The sequence below is a fragment of the Hemicordylus capensis genome, chromosome 3 (genome assembly GCF_027244095.1).
Source record: "Hemicordylus capensis ecotype Gifberg chromosome 3, rHemCap1.1.pri, whole genome shotgun sequence".
In the NCBI taxonomy this organism is placed as follows: domain Eukaryota; kingdom Metazoa; phylum Chordata; class Lepidosauria; order Squamata; family Cordylidae; genus Hemicordylus; species Hemicordylus capensis.
Window position 1 is genome coordinate 219,803,087 of NC_069659.1, and position 19,878 is coordinate 219,822,964.

Consider the following 19,878-nt stretch of genomic DNA (forward strand, 5'->3'; position numbering starts at 1 on the left):
CCCTGCCACCCACACCCAGGCTCTGGAAAGCCCTGAGGGAGTGCTCCCCTGTCCTTTTCTGGCAGCATTTGCTGCCTGACAGCCTTTGTCACATGCAAAGGGGACGTGTCTTTGATCTCTGGAGAGCCTGAGCAAGCTCTCTCCTCTCATTTCAGGCAGCGCTTGCTGCCTGACAACATCTATTTCCCTTTCTCTCCCTTGCAGGAGGGAGTGCAAGGGAATTAAAAGGACAGGGAAGCGCTTGCTCAGGGCTCTCTGGAGCCCAGGCATGGGTGGGGGGTGTTCTCTAGGGGCTCTTCTGGAGCCTGGTTACACCACATGCACGGGACATTGCTAGAGGGGCCACCGGGTGGGGCTGGACCCAGGCCGCCATTCGGCTGGCTCCATGCCTGGTTCTCTCGAAACAACCATTTGACCCAGCAGTTCTGATATAATGGCTCTTCATTTGAAGGGTGTTCTGTTTCGGGTCAGAACACCCACAATAGCCCATTTCAAGCAGAACATTCTGAGCTTGGAACGTTCTGCACATCCCAAATCTTCTACACATCCCTAATGTGTACACAGATGCAGCCATTCATGTTATGCTGAACACAGGTACAGAAGTGTACTTCCTAACTACCATGCATTTGAAGGTTTCACTTTAAAAACGAACACAGGTACAGTCATCCACACAATCTTGTATATGAGTGTACAGACATCTGTACACTCATACTACATAATGTCTGAAATGGGCTAGTGTCAAGCCTATGAATATATCCATACAGTTTAGAAAACTGCTAGGATTCTCAGGAAGCTGGATCCTGCACCCAGTATCACAGTATCACCCAATATTTTTCCTGTGTGTAGAATCACATGATACAAACAGTCCTGCCCTTCATGATCTCTCTGGCTAAAGACTACAGTATACTGCCCCAGCTCAGATTTTGGATTGTTGGTAACAGTTTTGCCCAGGCCTAAAGCTGCAACCCAACACTGTATATTTGTTGTGGGATTCATTCCTGCCTTATATGTTTGTGGCTAGAATTCTTGAAATACCCCTGCTAACTGGGCAAAGAGGCACCTTTTACCGTGGTGATTCTCTTCATTTAGCAGGGGGAGAGTGACTGGCCCCATCCACCGCCAGCACAGTACCTCCAGTGACTGCTGCTGGTGTTTATCTTATGTTTCTTTTTAGATTGTGAGCCCTTTGGGGACAGGGATCCATCTTATTTGTTTGTTATTTCTCTGTGTAAACCGCCCTGAGCCATTTTTTGGAAGGGCGGTATAGAAACTGAATAAATCATCATCATCATCATATCTGGCGGGATTTGGCAACAGTGGCTGGGCTCAGGGAGTAATATGTGCTCAGAGTAAATGTCAGTTCTATATGAAAGGAGAGAAATTCAAATAACTAAAGAACCAAATAAAGAAAGAAGGCATTTATACTGAACAGCCATGAAACTAGTTGGGTGACTCTGGGCCAGTCACTTCTCTCTCAGCCTAACCTACTTCACAGAGTTGTTGTGAAAGAGAAACTCAAGTATGTAGTACACTGCTCTGGGCTCCTTGGAGGAAGAACGGGATATAAATGTAAAAAAAATTATTATTAATAATAATAATAATAATAAGTAGTAGTAGTAGTAGTAGTAGTAGTTGACAGACATGTATGCACATCCCTAATGTTCTGTACATCCTTAATGTGTACACAGGTGAGTCATTCATATGTTATGTTGAAAACAGGTACTGACGTATACTTCTTATCTGTACCATGCATTTGAAGGGTTCACTTTAAAATTGAACACAGGTATAGTCATTCACACAAACATGTATACAAGTGTTTATCTGGACAATTTATCTGGAATTCTAATTCTAATTCTTGAATTTTGACAGAAAAGATAACTCTTCTGAATAGGGTTGACAAGAAACACCGCTTCCCTAGAGTGGCATCCTAAGAGAACCTATAAGCTAGTATCTAATGATGGGAGGTGGGCTTAAGCATCTCCTTTTCATGTGCTCACCATAACTTCACATCTCTGACTCACCAATCTATTTTTAATCAGGGCAGGAAATGAGCATATTGAGATATTTTTCCCTCTCTGAACTGGAACAGTGGGAGTCAACACAATTACAGGATGAAGAAGTGTCAGCTTGGATTAACAAAACAAAAACAAAGGTTCATTTCATCTTCCTCTCACCTAGACCCTGACAAGTTTAGCATGTCTAGAAACACAAATACTGGATGGACATGGCCAGTCAGAGCTTGCATTTGTACAAACAGGAAACCTTGTACCAGAACTTGCATTTTCATCCACCGGCTGTGCCCATATTAATTTATTCTGCAAAAGCCTGCCCTACACTGTCTCTGAAGCTGGTGTGTTAGGGGCCAAACTATTAAACACATAATTTGGTCCTTGTACACCTGTTTTCTTTTTTCTTTTTAGAAATCAGCTGGCGGGGAGGGGAGGGATCTGATCGGGGCCCTGCACAGCTGCTTATTTCCCCCAGAAGATAAGCTCCCATTGGCACCAGTATAGAATGTCCCAAGAATATGAGTAGGATTTGCTAAATGTAATGAAGCTTCAACCACTATATACTTTATGGTCTGGAATTATTGGCAAAGGACAATGCTTTCTTGGGAGTAATGCATTTACCACTTTCACCAACAATGGCGTACTGAAGGCAACAGGGCTACAAAGGCGAGCTCCAAGGACTACAAAGGCCAGGGACCCTTGATAAAGAGCTCATCATCAGCCATCCCCAATGGTAATGGGTATTCTCAGTGTGCAAAGATCCCACACTTCCCAAAGCAGAGGGCTCTGGGACACCATGAAATTTCTATTTGTACTGAGCAGCTAGAGAAGGTGGGGACAGCAAAAGACATTTTCCCAGCAGCTGGGAGTGAAATGAAAAATTGTGCCAAACTATAGTCCACACTGGGCTGAGGTAATCTCACTGGGGGACCTCTGCCTCCACACAATGTCACTTCCAGGCAGAGGGGGGTCCTCCTCCCACAATGAGAGAGCACCCCAATAATTCAGCTTATTTTCCATTGGTATCCTGAGCATTGGGAGGATAGCAGAAAGAATGGATTAGAAATGAGCCCAAATGCTCAGCGGCCAAACTGTCCCATCAGATCTCATGAAAACAGCATTTGGCTTGTCCATCTCTACACTAGCAACCCCATGTTCATTTAAAGTGAGATCAACATATGATGTTTTCTAGTGTCACATGTTGGTATGTTCTCAAGAAGCCAGAGGTTGTCCTTGTGTATATAACCTATGGCATCAGGAGATGCATGGATGGACCATATTAGACCCATTAAAAATTGTTCCTCTGGAAAAACCAGTTTGGGAATGACCACACAGAACTGTGTGACCTGAAGGATCTGATTATAGGATCCCACATGTGCCATTTGGGGTGTTGCATGGTCAGTGATCTTTAACAGCAAAGGGGATAAAAAGCCATGAATCATGTGCCTTCTAGATGATTATGATGTCCAAGTTAGCTCATGAATGGTCCCACGATATTTGTGACAGACCAGTTTGTGTTAACTGGTGTTTGCCAGTAATTTAAACACAAAAAACTGGAAAAGGTATCATCAGTATACACTTTTTTAAAAAGCTTCAGGGGATGGGATCAGTTTGTGTTGTTTGAAAAATAATGTCAAGAACCCCCCACCATCATATTAAAACCCTCCCCCTCCTACTTTGCAAACAGTACAGCAAGAAAGAGATAGAAACTATTATGCAGGAGCCTGATGTTTGAATGAGAGAAGCGTACTATGTGTTGTGATCAGAGGTTGTGCCTTCTGTTTACCACAATCTAGTACTTGGGTTATTCTTTCTGTGCTGTCTGTAAACGCCAGTAAATGATAGCCTCTTTGTACCTTGTTCCCCATAGGATCTAATGAAGAGAAATGGACTCCTGTGTATACACTCAGAGGCTGTGCCCTGTTGACAGCTTTTGAAATGTACTACTTTGTAGGCAGCAGGGAAAGAAAGGCAAACACCAATAGCTGTGATTAAACTTGCCAGAACTTTATTAAAACATAGGTTTAGCGACCTAATACCAATATGGAGGAGGAACATATAAATTATTCTTAAAAATTGCTAATACATGTTGATATTGATACCTATTTGAAATGCACCTGGTGGTAGTTCTCTGAACCCTTTTGTATGGCTACTCTATTTTCGTTCTTTAGCATTGCTGGGTTGAAAATTACTGTACTAATGCTGGTGGAGTGCCCTATCCTAAGTCAGGGTACCATTTTTCACTTTTAAGTTGGGATATAGGGACATAGGAAGCTGCCATTTACCGAATCAGACCATTGGTCCATCTAGCTCAGTATTGTCTGCAAAAACTGGCAGCGGCTTCTCCAAGGTTACAGGCAGAGTCTCTCTCAGCCCGTATCTTGGAGAAGCTGTCAAGGAGGGAATCTGGATCCTTCTGCTCTTCCCAGAGCAGCTCCATCCCCTAAGAGGAATATCTTCCAGTGCCCACACTTCTAGTCTCCCACTCATATGCAACCAGGGTGAACCCTGCTTAGCAAAGGGGACAAGTTATACTTGTCACCCCAAGACCAGCTCTCCTCCCATTGCAAACCCATTTGCAAACATTTAAGACTAGAAGGGAGTACATAGCAGGATTGTTGTAATGCTCTTCCTATGGTATGTTGCCAACATCAGGGATTGAGAGGAATGCTCAGGGGCGGATTAAGCTCTTTGCCGCCCATAGGTGGCCAAAGATTTGCCACCCTGGTGGCAAGGAGGAGGAGAGTGTAACTGAATTTATAAACAATGAAGTGGAGAGGGTGGAGACAGGTCCTATTCTAAGCCTGCCTACCTCCCAAATGAGAGCCATCACCCTATCTCGGGCCTTTCTCCACACATGCGTGCATGTACAGAAAGGCCCGCAACAGGGTGATCACTCCCATTTGGGAGGTAGGCAGGCTTGGAATAGGCCCTATCACTGCCCTCTCCACCTCATTGGCTATCGCTGCCCCCTACCTGCCTGCTCTCTCCGCCGCCCATTCCCCCTTTGCATCCTGCACAGCAGGCACCCGCTACCATGCCGTCAAGGGAAAACACACACACACACACACACACACAACACACACACACACACACATTTAAAAAAATGTATATATTTCTTTTTAAAAATGCCACTGGGGGGATATTTGCTGCCGTAAGCAGCTGCCTCCACTGCCTCTCCCGTAATCCACCTGTGGGTATGCTACTTCTGATAATGGAGGTTCTATTGAGCTAATTGGCTAATAGCAGCGGGTGTTTAATCATTTTCTCTGAAACATCAGTCTTGACTTTCAGATAACTGAGTGGAATTACTATTTAATTCGGACAAACAACCTCCTGCTAAACTTGTGTTAAACTACAAAACACAACCCTGTGCATGTTTAACAAGATAATATAGGTGGCCAAAATATCCTAAAGTATGCAAAGTTATAGCAGCAAAATTTAACACACTCAGGCAGAGCACTGCTCTAATATAGTATAGCACCCCACTGATCCAAGACTAGAGTGGGGCATGTGTGCTTGTTCTGTGCCTCTCCAAACTATATCCATGCTGCTAATGAGCTTGCAGCGGTTCCATCACTGTTCATAATACAATCATCACGGCAGCGACAAGCCTCCCATCATTCCCAATGGGAGGCTCATCATCACTGCAGCAATGATGCTATTCTTAGTAGCAACACACCTCTGCAAGCTCATTAGCAGCATGGATGCGGTTTGGAGAGGTATGGAACAAGTGTATGTACCCGATACTTGGATCAGTGGGGTGCTGCATTGTTGGTAAGCCAGTATCTTTTGAAAAATCAAGAAAATTAAAATATTTAAAAACCTTTCATTTTAAGATTAAAGTTACGATGCTTACAATTTTCACTCATGCTCTAAAAAGCATGGAAATTATAAGTTAAGGTGGTCACCACCAGGAAAGACTTTGTACAGACATGTATATTATAGTGGCTTTACAAATTAGGGTCCATGCATCCATATTTTAACTTGGCCTTTCAGCTCAGCACTGAGCTGGGGAGGGATGTGTCCAGGCAGAAATTCAACAGATGCAGCCTCCCCATCACTTGCTAGAAATAAACGGATGATTTTCTGCCTGATGCATCTCTACAAGGTACAGTGCTTCCCAAAATGCTGCTAACAACTATAGTAAATATTTAGGCAGGAATTCAGCTAGTTCACCCATCACTTCTCCAGTGACCCTTGCCTCCCCTCAGTTCAGTTCAGTTTGACGGCAATGCAAGGGTTTTATGGCTCTCAGCCTGAATGGAGGAGGGAGGGAGGAGTTCCAGATTGCAATTCTGAGCCTCCCCATCTCTGACAATTTTTAAAAAGTCTTTAAAGACACATCTGTTCATCCAGGCTTTTAACTGATACTGTTTTGATTTTTTTAAATTTTGTTTTAGGATATTGTTTTAAAAATTTTTTAATTGTGTTTTAAATTTCTTAGTTTTGTTTTTAACTAATGTTTTAATGTTGTTTTCATCTTGTTGTAAAACACCCAGAGACGTAGGTTTGGGGCACTATAAAATATATATATAAAATATCAATCAATAAAATTCCACCCTGGGTCCTCCTAGGACAAAAGGCAGTGCAGAAATGCAAAAATAAATAAATAACATTCTTCCTGGCTTTGTGCCCTGTGCTTCATTGTCTGCCAGTGCAGAACAAGAAAGGGAATGTCACCTGGTTGCCTCAGGGCAACCTGACACATTCCCTCTCCCAAAACAGCAAAAATGTGTGTGCTTGTGGGGTAGACCTGAAATGCCTGTTAACCATGCTCTCGCCTTATTTGACTTAGCTCTAATGGGGTTAGCGTGAAGCTTTTCACACGGGGCTTTTGAAGCCCTTTAACTCTCATCTCCTCCAGAATGGAGGGTGTGCATTCACATATCGGTTAGATTTACCCCAAAGTTCCTGCGAGTTATTGGGGAGCAGTTCACACACACTTTGGGTTTTTCCCTGTGCATTAGAGTGTGATCCGATTTATATCTGGGGTTTAAAAAATCCACTATTTGTGTTGGGTTTTGGGGACAACTTCAAATTCACACTAAAGCCTCTCCATAAACTTGCGGTAAAACCTGTTGTGCCGTAAAAGCCCCTGGCAGCAGCTTCTCTTTTTGCTTAGTATCTCCATCTGTCCCTCCACTTTCAGTCAGGGATGCCACTTCAATTTGCTTTGTTGTGGAACATAATCAAAATATATGTCATTATTATATCTAGTGTTACTGAGTCCCACAGATCAGCTGGAACAAAATTGTTATGCCGATGGAATCGCTTCAATATGCAGACATGCTATAAACATATTGTTTTTTCAGGTTTGAAACGTGTTCCTCTTAAATGCTGGGGAGGAATAAAATACTTCATCCAGCAATCTGAAATTATTTAACTGTTAATACTACTGTTTGCTGAGATGGGAGCAATCTGTTTCAAATGGCACAATTTCCCAGAGCTGAATGTGCTTTTAGAAACCCATGCAGGTTACTTGAAGACCACACCACAGCTGGATGATTTGAGAATGCAGATCTATGGCAAGGTATTGATGGCACATTCTCATAGCAGTCCACTTTTTTTGGATGTTGTGGAAAATGTCACAATGCATCAGGCAGAAATCTGCCAGGTGTATCTGTAGCAAGTGACTGTGAACCTGCTGAATTTCTGCCTGCACATTACTATAGTAGGTGGCATTTGTGAAAGCACTGCTCCTTGTCAAGATGCATCTTGTGGAATTTGATCAGGTGCTTTGCTCACAAGTGACTGGGGAGGCTGCACATTGAATTTCTGCCTGGATGCATCCCTCTCCAATCCAATGCCAAACTGAAATGCCAAGGCAAAGTGTGGGCACATTGACCATCATTTGTACAGCCAGCACAATATAGGATAGAGACTATACAACGTCTTTACTGCGTACATGACTAAGAAGCTCAGGTGACCACTTTCAAGTTGTAATTTCCATGCTTTCCAGAGCACAGGTGAAAATAATAAGCACCTTAACTCTCAAACCAAAGGGTTCTTCTTTTGTGTGTGCAGGTTTTTTCCTTTTGAGATGCCCTGTTCTCTGGCTCGAACCTTAACAAATCTGAACTGAACTGAAGCAAGACAACAGCATAGGACAAAGCATTCGCTGCATGGAAGATCTGTATCTTGTTTACTGTAGCTCGTTTATAAATTTAGCGGACATTGGCTTGTGATCACGTGGTCAGAGCCTGCAATGCAGCAAACTTTGTGCTGTGTCATTCCAATGGCAGAGTTGATCTCTGATCTGAGACAAGAACACTTACACAGAAGTCCGCTTGTTTAGAACAGAAATGCTCTCAAGCAAGAGCAGAGAAGGAAAGCCACAGGAATTGTCTGATGCAGTCAGTTCACCTCTCCGTATGTCAAGATGTGGGGCATGTGGAGGGTGGGTAGAGAAATGGCCACAATGAAAAAAGGAGTGTGTGCACACCCTGGGCAATGATGGCTTTGTCAGAGCAGCTGAATACGTTTCAAACGTTTTTCATAGACTTGAAGGCAGTATGACAGAGCCATCCTCACACAGGGTAAGTAAAGTGTGCTGCCGAGTCAATTTCGACTCCTGGCGCCCACAGAGCCCTGTGGTTGTCTTTGGTAGAATACAGGAGGGGTTTACCATTGCCCCCTCCCACACAGTATGAGATGATGCCTTCCAGCATCTTCCTATATTGCTGCTGCCCAATATAGTACCAGAAGGGATTCAAACCGGCAACTTTCTGCTTATTTGTCAAGCATTTCCCCGCTGCGCCACTTAAGGTGGCATAGGGTACACATGCTTATTTTCTGTACATAGTCAAAGAGTCAAACAAATGTTATGTTAAATGCCTGGTTGTGTTTCCATCCCCGGATCTTTTTTTTTAAATGGCAGCTACAGAGGGAGTAATCCAGACACAAGCAGTATGAGCAGGGGGAGTTAAACCCCCCCCCCCGGCCCACTGCACTGCTGTCCTAAAGAAAACATCCCATCTCAGAGATGCTATTTGTTCCAAGAAGAAAGCAACTACTTGCACCTCCTATCAGGACAGAAGCATGGGGGGAAAGGGGAAAAGGGAAACCTTCCTTCTCTGGATCCCCTTTCCCATGCAGCCAGTATTTAAAAGGGGGGGGGGGAGTCCAAAGACCGAAATTCATTTAATATAATATCTGAATTGACCCCAAGTTATTTTTTTCTATTCCCAGAGGTTTTATAAATCATAATTCCTTCTAATAGCAAATTCAGCTCCTTGAGTGCCTATCAGTTTGAAAGCAAAATGTACAAATACGATAGCTGATAAGTGAAGTCCACTAGGTGGCCTCCCTAGGTATGCAGAAATAGATACTTTTGGCAATTAAAAGGAGTAGAAATTCCCAAACACTCCAGAAATGGTCCCCGTGAACATCCAGGACCTCCAGTTGAGGGCTTTTGAGCCATGGTGTGTCTGTTAATGGGAAAACAAAAAACAAAAGGAAAAGAGGAGGTTGCAGATTGGGAATTGGCCTGCTCAAGTCACTAACAGCTTTTCCTGTGTGCGCTAGAGCGGCAGTGGGGGGAATGCATGCCATGAGGCTTTTCACACATGGCTTTCATTTCGAATCCACTCCTGACTGGAGTGTGCCAGTCCACATTTTAGCTGCTTTAACTCCGAAGTCCCTGTGGGCTATCAGGGACCAGTTCAAACACAACTCTGCTTTCCCCCAAATAATGCTTGCGCATTATGGCTTAGTCCGAATTATGTCCGGCGCAAAACCCCCCTCTTGTTTTAGCAGCTTGGGGGGGGGCGGGGCTTCTGTCATGCCCGCAGTTTCTCTGTGGTTTTTGAGGTTAAGGCAAGGGTTAAGCGTCCCTGCTGTTTGATCCAGCTCCTAATGCCAAGCATTCTTTTGCTCCTAGCTATCAACCTAAATGCGGGGTTAGGGGGATCTTTCCTTCCACCTTCTCCTCTTCCTCTGTGGTGTGTTTTGTGATTGGTTGGAGGAAAAACCCGGAGCAGAAAAACCCACACAAGAAAAAGAGCTGACGGCTTGTGAACTATCAATTTAATCCCCCAAATGAAACACCTTGAGAATCTGCTGCGAAGCAGATTCGCTCTTCAGATACCCCAAAGCATGAAGCCATGTGTTAACCCAAGAGGTTAAAAATCTCTCCTCCTTGCACTATACAGCAATATGTCATGGAGGAGGAAAGAAAAAAAATGAACCTTTTCTATTTCCTATTCTTCAGACCATCACCCCAGCAATAGAGCAAAATTTTGTTTTACTCAGGTCCAGGCCTGACAGTCAGCCTCAGGCCTTGTTTGGACATAATGTGAAAGGTAGACAAAGCTATGGAAAATCTGTGAAGCCGAGAATCATGCCACAGACAATGGACTAACTGGGGTTTGGCAGCTTCTGGCTTCTGGGCAGAGGAATATCCCTCCCTCCTCAGGCTGCATCCCAGCAAGCTCCATTCTGCGTGCGTCACCAGACTGTTGGCAAAGTGTCAGCATGCTAGTGAAGCTGCAACCATTGGCCACATCTTGGCAGTGTTTGCCTGCCCTTGGCAAAGCAAAAACATTTTAACCCTTTCCTCACACTGCTTGCACCACTGTCTTCCACAATTGGGGAGGAAGGGTCTTGTGGCCCCCCTCTTCCCTCCCTGGGGAAAAGAGAATTGGGCCCCTCTCCTCCCACTTATACTGGTTAAAAATAGACTGCACAAGCATTCCACCTACTTTTCCTCATATGTTCGCAGAATGAGTTTGTTATCGGTAATGGACATTTGTGACATACCCACACCAGCCCATTCTCCAGCAGATAAGCCATGAGACACACGTCCCCCCTCCCTATTTCTCCAGGAACTTCCATTTATTTCCTCCCCCTGGTCCCCCATCCCTATCCTGCGCATGAGTGCTTATGTATGTATGGATAGGATGAGACTGCTAGAAATAGGTCGAGACTACTTAGGATTTAAGTAATCAGTTTTTGGTAATATTGCTCTATTTTGTGCAAGTTGCTAGGGGAAGTTTAGGTAGGGGACACTTAGAGGAAGGAAGGTAGGGGGGATGCTTAGCTGGTAGGGGACACTTAGAGGAAGGGGAGGCCAGCCCCTTCCCCGAGTGCAACAATCTTGGTCTTGGGCAAACCTCTGAGAAGAACTGCCCATCTAGAGCAGGATTAAATCACATAAGATATTCTTTTTGTGTGACGAAGATGGATCTGCTCTGAAGTGGACCACTCTCTCATGAGAGTGCCTGGCCATAGAGACACGCCTGTGGGCTAGAGGGCTTTCACCGCCTGGCCTGGTTGACAGTTCCACCAAAGCCCTGGGAAGGGTCCCTCGGCGACTTCCCTCCTCTTCCCAGCAACTGCAGGGAACCAAGAATATAAGCGCCCCTTAAAAGAGTCTGGTCTCCCCGCAACACATCTCCATGCTCGGTTGTGCTGCTCACAGTCACCTGGCTAGCCAGGGTCTGTTCTAATCCATGAGTGTCCTGTCCCAGAATGCCCCGCAATGGCTGGTTTGCATTCTCCACAGCGTTGGGCTCAGCCAATACTAATGAGCCTGAGACGTAGGATTCATCCCTGGTCTCTCCTTGTCTACCCACCCAACTCGGAACCACTCAAACACCCAAAGCAGCCCAGACTATTTTGAAGTCTAGAAGGGTTTGGTGCAAGGGGGAACGTGTGGTGTATGAGTTTTATTGTTAACCGGTGGTGCTGAGAGCCCCACCTCCATGGGGCCCCCTATAATTGAAAGTTTTACCTCATGAGAGTGCAGTCAAATGAAGAGCCGAAACACATTAGTGTTTCTGTTTTCTCTGGTGGACTGGCCCTCTCATGGGAAGGCTAACCCTCTGGCTGGCAAGCCAGCAGGAGGATGAGAGCGTGTTGGGTCTTTCTCACTGCTTTCCCAGGTCTGCAAGCCTGGTGAAGCCCTTTGGTTACAGTGAACCAAACCCCAGGATCCTTTGCATGGCTTAATATACCTATCTCCTCCCTGGAAGTTAATAAGATATGTTCAATAAGTCAATAAGTATCAGACAAACAGCCCTGGCCCTTCTGTCATTCGGTAACTGGTGTTCCCCCCGGGATTCTTGGACATGTCCCTTGGTCTGGGTCCCCCACTCCCACACCTTTGTGTAAATAAACCACACTCCACTGATAAGATCTGAGAGTCCCAGGTCAATGAAAGGGCTCCTTGCATGTGAGTCTATTCTTTTATTTAAAGTGTGCTTTCCCCAATGCCATTCAGCCCCTTTAAATGCAAGAACTGCAGGGACATGGCATCCCTGTAGCCAAGCAACGGAAGGAGGAGCAAGGGAATGGCAGAGGGCAGGACATCAGCTCTGAGAGGCAGCCAGTGACAAATTTGCTCTAGAACTGATGCATTTATGGGATGCTCTGAGCCAGCCTCTCTGTGTTGGTGGGAGGAGCTTGCACACGAAACCCAGGGTATCGTGAGTGGCAGAATTTGGATAACACAATGCTGCCTTCTAACCTCAGGTTTCAGCAGTGAAACTCACTACAAACCAAGAGTTCAAATTCGGGTTTGGGAAGGAAAACAGAGCCGTGATTGGGTGATGAAACCGTGGCTTCACATTTTTTGGACGACCACAAACTCAGACCTCTGGCATGCTTATCTCTGGTTTGGCGTTCTGTCCAAACAGGGCCTCAGACACTAGCAGAGCAAAAGCCTCAAGGGAATGAGAAAGAAAAAAATCTGTTGTTTCTCTCTTCCTCCGATTCGGAAACTCCCCCTGCCTCCCAAGGCTGAACGACAAGGTTCCTGTTCCAGAAGGAACCTTCAGGAGCTGGAGAAGGTTCTCCAGCGGGAAACCTTCTCCAGAGCTCTGGAGAAGGCTGGAGCTCTGAACAGAAAGTCCTCCTCTCAGGGACTGGGGATGCACTGCAACATTTGGTGGTAGGTCCCACTTGGTTATGCTATAGCCAAACAATAGGTTATATGGGATGGGTGGCTGCTGCTCCTCCTCTCAGCACCTCTGCATCTCATTGCCCTGGGAGCATCTAGGAAACAAGACACATGACGTGCTCTACGTTTCTCTACTTCCTGAAAATGGCAGCCAATGGAGAGGAGCAGGGAAACAATACAGGGATTTCACATCCTCTTTCTTTTCTTCCCAAACAGTACTGGGGAGGTGCAAGGATCCTGCTCTTGGTGGCAGCCATACTCCTCTAGTTTGGCCATAATAATTGTTTGGCCATAAGATAGGGCTGAGAGAGACTCCTGCCTTCCACCTTGTCAACCAAGTTTTGGAAGTACTATTAAAAAAAAACCCCTGTAGTTTGTAATCACCCTTTCCTGAACCTTCCTAATTTATATCAGTGCATAAATGTGAGCATGTGGCCTTTACTGATTGATACTCAACTCTTTGTTTATTTTTACTTAGACCTGTATGCTGCATTTCATCCCAAGTTTTCAAAGCAGCTAACAGCAGAATTAAAACATAATGCAAATGGGGAAAAATGAAGATTAATCATAAAAGTCACAATTCAGGTAGACCTCCCTTTAGACCCGATCCCCAAAGCATGGCAAAACAGATGGGTTTTCTGTTATCTGGCCAAAGGCCAAGAGAGATGGGGAAGCATGGCATTCCAGGGAGAAGGAATTCCAAAGGCTAGTAACTATGACAGAGAAGGCTCTGTCCTGCCTGCTCACCAACTGGTTTTTAAGAGGCATTGGAATGCAGAGCAGAGCCTACCCTGAGAATCTGGATGGGCAGGTAGAATCATATGGGAGTTGTCAATATGAGCTTAACATGCCCCTAGAAAGATAATAATCTTATGAGTCAACCTGCCACCAAAAACTCTTAAATAAACCTTGAGTAAAAGTGAACCTTGATTAACAATTGACTTTTACTGTAGGCTAGCAGGTATGTTTGTGAGATCAAAACAAAGGTACACCTAGCGTTTGGTTATGTTTGTATAGGTAAAAAATTCCAGATAGGCAGAACATTGAGTGCATGTTGATATGCAATAAATCCACTATCGCACTGTTCAGTGGGTTGGTAGAGATGGTCTTGATGCCAATAAACATTTGGCCAATAAACAGTAACAGAAACCCAGGGTGAATGCTGGCACAATTACTGTTTCAACATAATCTCAGTGTCATTAATGGGCTGTTATCTGTTTCGCTGTCCCTCATTTTAAAGGTAGAATTTGTATGTCTACTATTCATTCTGTTCCATCAGAACTGCAGCTCCAAACAGTTCTAATTCACATTTGTTGGTTGAGCAAAGAGGCATCTTTTTAAAGTGGTGATTCTCTTTATTTAGCAGGGAGAGAGTAACTGACCCTATCCACCCCCAGCACAGTACCTCCAGTGACTTTTGCTGGTGTCTGTCTTGTGTTTGTGTTTAGGCTGTGAGCCCTTTGGGGACAGGGAGCCATCTTTATTTATTTTTATTTCTCTATGTAAGCTGCTTTGGGAACTTTTGTTGAAAAGTGGTATATAAATATTCATCATAATTGAGAAAGACATGCTTAGAATGAATTTGACTACAGAAGAATGCTTCATGGGCATTCTGGAAATTGTTCAATTATTGTGGAAATTATTTGTGGGCATTTTAGACATCATTCAGCTTGTTTTGCCAACAGGAGAAGAAAACAGATAGCAGGATCACATTGTATTACTTCCTTAAGCAAGATCCAGTATGAACAGAGGCCAAGCATCTTCTAATAAAGTGCAGAAGTGTTGCCTAATCTTGCTATCCATAGCAGTTGGGGGTGGTAATGAAACAGACATTCAGAGAAAGAAGGAGCAGGCCCAGTGTTTCTGTAAGAAAGCACATGCCCCATTCAAAGGGAAGATATTTAGTTTGAGAAGTCTGACTAAAAGGTACACTGAAAGAATCCAAGAAACAGGTTGTACTGGGAAAAGAGCTAGATTAGGGATAATAATGTACAGTAAATATATTTTATAGGATGTGTTTGCTTGATACCACCCTGAGGATCCTATGCTAAATGCACCTACCTTATTTACAACCCCAGTGGTGGTTACAATGGTCTCTGCTCCTTCTACAGTCTGCTTTGCCACCGTGTTCACGCTGGCCACCACAGATTCACCCACAAGGTTGGCCTGTTCTTTAGTCTTTTCAGCAACTAAGGATTCAACAAAAATAGGCAGAGTCAATGAGTCAAGATGTGTGGAAGTCTTGTCATGTTTGTTTTTATCACTAAAAGCTACAATCATGAATAGTCTGCAATGTTAAGCACAAGATGGGAGTTCTGGGGAATTTAGAAGCTAGCTCTTCTGGCCAAACAAGATGAAATGCAAGAGATCCATTGCGTTAACGTTTCTGAAAAGCTGCCGTGGTGGTGGAGAAGATTATTTTAAAATATTGTTTGTGGGGGCTTAATCCTTTCTCCCCATACTGTTTCCCCAGCATGGATAAGATCCCCACTCCAAGCCGCTATGCTATGTTTCTCTATGCCATGCTATGCATAAGGAAAACATGCGTGTGCATCATATGAAAGGTCCCCATAGGGTTAATTCCTTACCCTAGTGCTTTGGCTGTGACCTAGTTTTGGCCTCTCATGACTGCTTTTAGGCAAATAAAAAGATGTCAGGAGATTTTACCATGGATCAGACTCTAGTCTGGCCCCAATATGCAATTCAGTATGGATGAAGAAGGCCCACTTCTAGAACTGGTTCGGATGCAGCTATAGTTTGTTGGACCAGGAATGAGCAATGTGCCTGCATACTTCCTCCCCCTCTTTCCTCATCTCTTCATGTGCCTGACTGAATTAAATTGTTCATTATTTTTTAAACCACAGTTTCCTGTGGCATTCAAACTAGGAAACTGTAATTTGAGTGCTGCCTGCAAACCAGGAGCATTCAGTGCCTGGGAAACAGCCAGAGTGGGAATGATCTTGTCAGTCGGAATCCCTACACTCCCCTTGAGGTTTACTGAACTCATTCACTCTAGTCTCACAATAGTGCAGTACATTGTAACAGTTACTACTAGAGGGAGCTAGAAAATCAAGCCAGACTAGGATCTCTTTGTTCCCTTTCACAACCGTCTCCCCTCCCCGCACAAAAGCAAGTATCATATTTAGGGTTGCCACAGCTTTGATTGAAGCTATTCTTGGAGAGTTTTTTCACAATACCGAGCAATTAAATTCTCCAGGTTTGCTTAAATAGTCACCCGAAGATTGATGCTGATTCCTGGGACATCACAGGCTGGTCCTGGAGGAACTTGGCAATCCTATCCTAGCCATACTGCTGTGAGGATGAGCAAATGGTGCCATTGCTGGCCTACCATTGCTTGTAGGCCAGGATGGGGAGGGAAGCTGAAAAGGGGGATCTTGAGGCATAGCTGTCTGTAGCTGCTTTGGGGACCATCAGCCATTATGGCTGCTTGGATAAGTCTTTCCACCACATGTAACATATGAACCGAGGCCTAGTATCTCTGTTCCCTTAGTATACTATCTTTTCTAGGGTTCCTGGAACATTTGTATAATCAGTTCTTCATATTCCAATTGGCATATGCCAAGCTTTAAAGGGTTTGTAAAAGTCTTCCACAGTTGTACATAAGCAACATATAACTTATCCATGCTTTTCTGGATATTCATGATGGGTCATTGATGTTGTCTCACTGTTTTCAAAGGAATGGCAGGAACAAAATGTTCAGATGATACATTTTATCAGAACTTTTGCTGAGAAGCAAGGGGGATCAGACATACACACTCATGTCTTCATAGGTATGTCAAGATTTGTGGACGTAAACCCCAAGAATAAAATTGAATCTGCTAAGTAAGCTGGAACAAGACATAGGAATTCATTGTACACATACCTGAAGTGACACTCTGCACTACACCCTCTTTGGTTTTGGCTCCTGTGAAAAGAAACATCTATCATCATCATTGTCATAGGTCCTTATTAAAAACAACTGTTAATTCAAATTCACTGTAGTGTGATGGTGAAGATGCAGTGCAAGCAGGTGTACAGATGAGTCACCAAAGGATTTAATTTTTTGTGTGCATCCCATGGCACTTTAGAAAACAGTATGTCTGAGGGATGATTAAAATACACACACAAAAATACAAAAGTGTATTTTAGATTAGACATAGATTGGTCTATGTCTTAACTGGTTACCAGTCCGCTTCTGGGCTGGATTAAAGGTGCTGGTCTTGACCTTTAAAGCTTTACACAGGCTGGGGCTGGGGTACCTGTCGGATCACATTCACCCATACGAACCTGCCAGGACCCTCCACTCAGCATCCAAGGCCCTGCTCATGGCCCTGCCACTAACAGAGATCCGGTTGGCGGGAACTAGAGGCCAGGCTTTTTCAGTTGTGGCCCCTTGGCTTTATCGGAACACCCTTCCCGGAGAGCTCTGCCATGTTCCCTCCCTCAATGTTTTTAAAAAATAACTAAAAACACATCTTTTTAAAGAGGCTCTTTAATGTTTTATCTGCTGCTTATATCTGGTAAGTTATTTAGTTTTATAGTTCCCAGTTTTTAACTTTTTATTCATGAATTTTAATTTGAAACTTTTTAAAAATTGTAATTTTAAATGTGGTTTTAGCTTGTTCTTTTAACTTGTTTAACTTCACCAATCTTTTATTTTACATTGTATCTATTTTATTAATGATGTGAGCTGTCCCAAGCAATAGTATATTGGAGGGGTGGGGTATAAATATTTTAAGTAAGTAAATAAAATAGATAGCATTTTCCTCTAGAGAAAATCCCCCTAGAGTAAATGTTGGAAACAAACCAACATTATCCAGCTTTTGTATATTTAGTTGAACACAACTAGTAAGAACAGAATTACACCTTCCCATTAAAAAAGGATTGCTTTTAAAACATATCCTTGTATATGATGTAAATGTGTATGGCATTTTTCACCTTGCAGCCTCTCAGAGTGGCTAACACGAATGGAAAAAAGCAAGAAACCACATGAAGTTCAAAGCACTAATAATTAAAAGGCTGTTCAAAACAACAAAGCAGAAAAGCCAAAGAGTCCTGCCCCTCCCCACCCCGCTGCTGAATGCAGCCCAAAGGCACAGTAGAAGAGGTGCATTTTAAAAGATGCTAGAAAGCAAAATGTGACGGAGCAGCATGAAGCTCCCAGGGGATAGAGTTCCAGAGTCTGTGTGCAACCACAGAGAAGGCCCTGTCCCATATGCTTGCCAACCAAACCTCCCAGGTGGAGTAGGATCACATGGAGTCGTTGCACTCTCAAAGATCATAATGGGTGGGTAGGATCATATGGGAGCAAGTGGCCCTTTAAGGTACTTGGGCCCCAACTATTCAAGGCTTTAAAGGTAACAACTAGCGCCTTGAATTGCACCAGGAAACTGATGGGAAGCCAATGAAGATCATACAAGGGAGTGGTATGCTTCCTCCAAAAGGCCTCTATCTGCAATCTGGCAGCAGCATTTTGTACCAGTTGCAGTTTCCAAATACATTTCAAGGGCAGCCGCACACAGAACACATTGCAGCAATCTATTACACGTGCATATGTCACATATGCCTTGCATTCCTACATGGGTGGTCAGCTTGTGACATAGATGGCACAATTGGCATGGGCAGCAGGAGTTTATGACATGCCTGAACAAGTGGAGTAAGGCCTGGCTATTGCATAAATCAGTTTGGCATTCCAGGAAATGCTTGGGATTCCTTTGGAAGCCTATCAAGGGTTCCTCCAACAAGAACATCAATAGTGGCACACACATTTCCCTACAAGTCAACATGTCCATCAATACCAATCTTCCCTTGCGATGCACTGCTTCAGGGAAGGTTCAGGTATGTTCTAAGGCAACCTTGCAATTCACACAGGGTGTATGGTGAGGCCCAACCAGAACTGTTCAATGTCCTGCATGAACGGAGTGTACACTCTAGGATGCTCCACAGAATCTTCTGCAATATGCAGGGGTTCCTCAGCAGAACGGTCAGAGTAGATGGGATCCCTTCAGGTAAAAAGCTTCAAAAACACAGGCGTAGAGTCAGGTGTATATTCCTGTCTGCCTCTCCTGCATTGGTTGTGCTGTTGACTGTTCAGTGAGTAAGTGGACTGGAAGAAAATACCTCACCATGGATGGGGAATAGTGGGAATGGAGCAATGGTTACATATGTCGACACGACAGTACATACAAGAATGGCATTAGAGCATGATCTGTTCTTGACTTGTGCAGACTTGCATAAACAGTTGGCCTCCACTGCATCAGCTGTAATCCACTACCTTGTAAACTTGAACGGGACTTAATTTTATTTAGGAAGTTTCAGATGGTAAATAAGTGGACAAATTCAAAAAGAAAGGAACAACATGATGTTGCATTTTATCTTTTTCACATCCAAGGGATCAGGCTCCCAGGGGCAATTTTGGGCTTGTGTTTCTCAAATTGCCACCTTGAAAAACTCCTTTTGAAACTGGGGTGGGGTGGGGTTGCAAATACAGTTCATGAGGAAGTCAACATACTTCCGCACCCAAAGTAGCTCTTTGGGTCCTGGCCAAAAATCTAATTCTTTAAGATTTGGAAGAATATCGATTTTCCACGTATCTCTGAAAGGCTGAGACTAAAACCAATATACATTTAAAATGTATCTTTTGATGTGTGTGTATGAGTGTGCACTTAAATGCTGCATCTCAGAGTTTATCCACAAATAAGCAAAAGAGATCTTCAGACTGTGAAAGTGCTAACGCATTGTACAGATGTTTAAAAACATTGAGCCGGGTCTCACAATCAGTGAGACCCGGTTTGTGCAGCAGAGCGAGGAGAGCGGGCTAAGCCCTCTCTCCCTGCACACGAGCAAGCGGGAGCCCTGGGCGGCCGGATTGGCCACCCACACAATTGCTGGCTCAGTCGGCCACCCACACGATTGCCGGTGGGGCCGGGGAGTTCGGGGGGCCACACGGCCCCCGGAAGGTCCAGTATG

General features: G+C 44.2%; 1 protein-coding gene across 1 annotated transcript in view; it reads right to left on the reverse strand.

Annotated features, from left to right (window-relative positions):
* SNCG (synuclein gamma) overlaps positions 1-19,878 on the reverse strand; it is a 45,905-nt gene that overhangs the window by 9,103 nt on the left and 16,924 nt on the right. Inside the window, exons 2-3 of the mRNA XM_053311260.1 lie at positions 16,793-16,834; positions 14,971-15,098 (exon numbers count right to left, since the gene is read on the reverse strand). Of these exons, the coding sequence (XP_053167235.1) occupies positions 14,971-15,098; positions 16,793-16,834 (170 nt within the window). The remainder of the gene's footprint in view (positions 1-14,970; positions 15,099-16,792; positions 16,835-19,878) is intronic.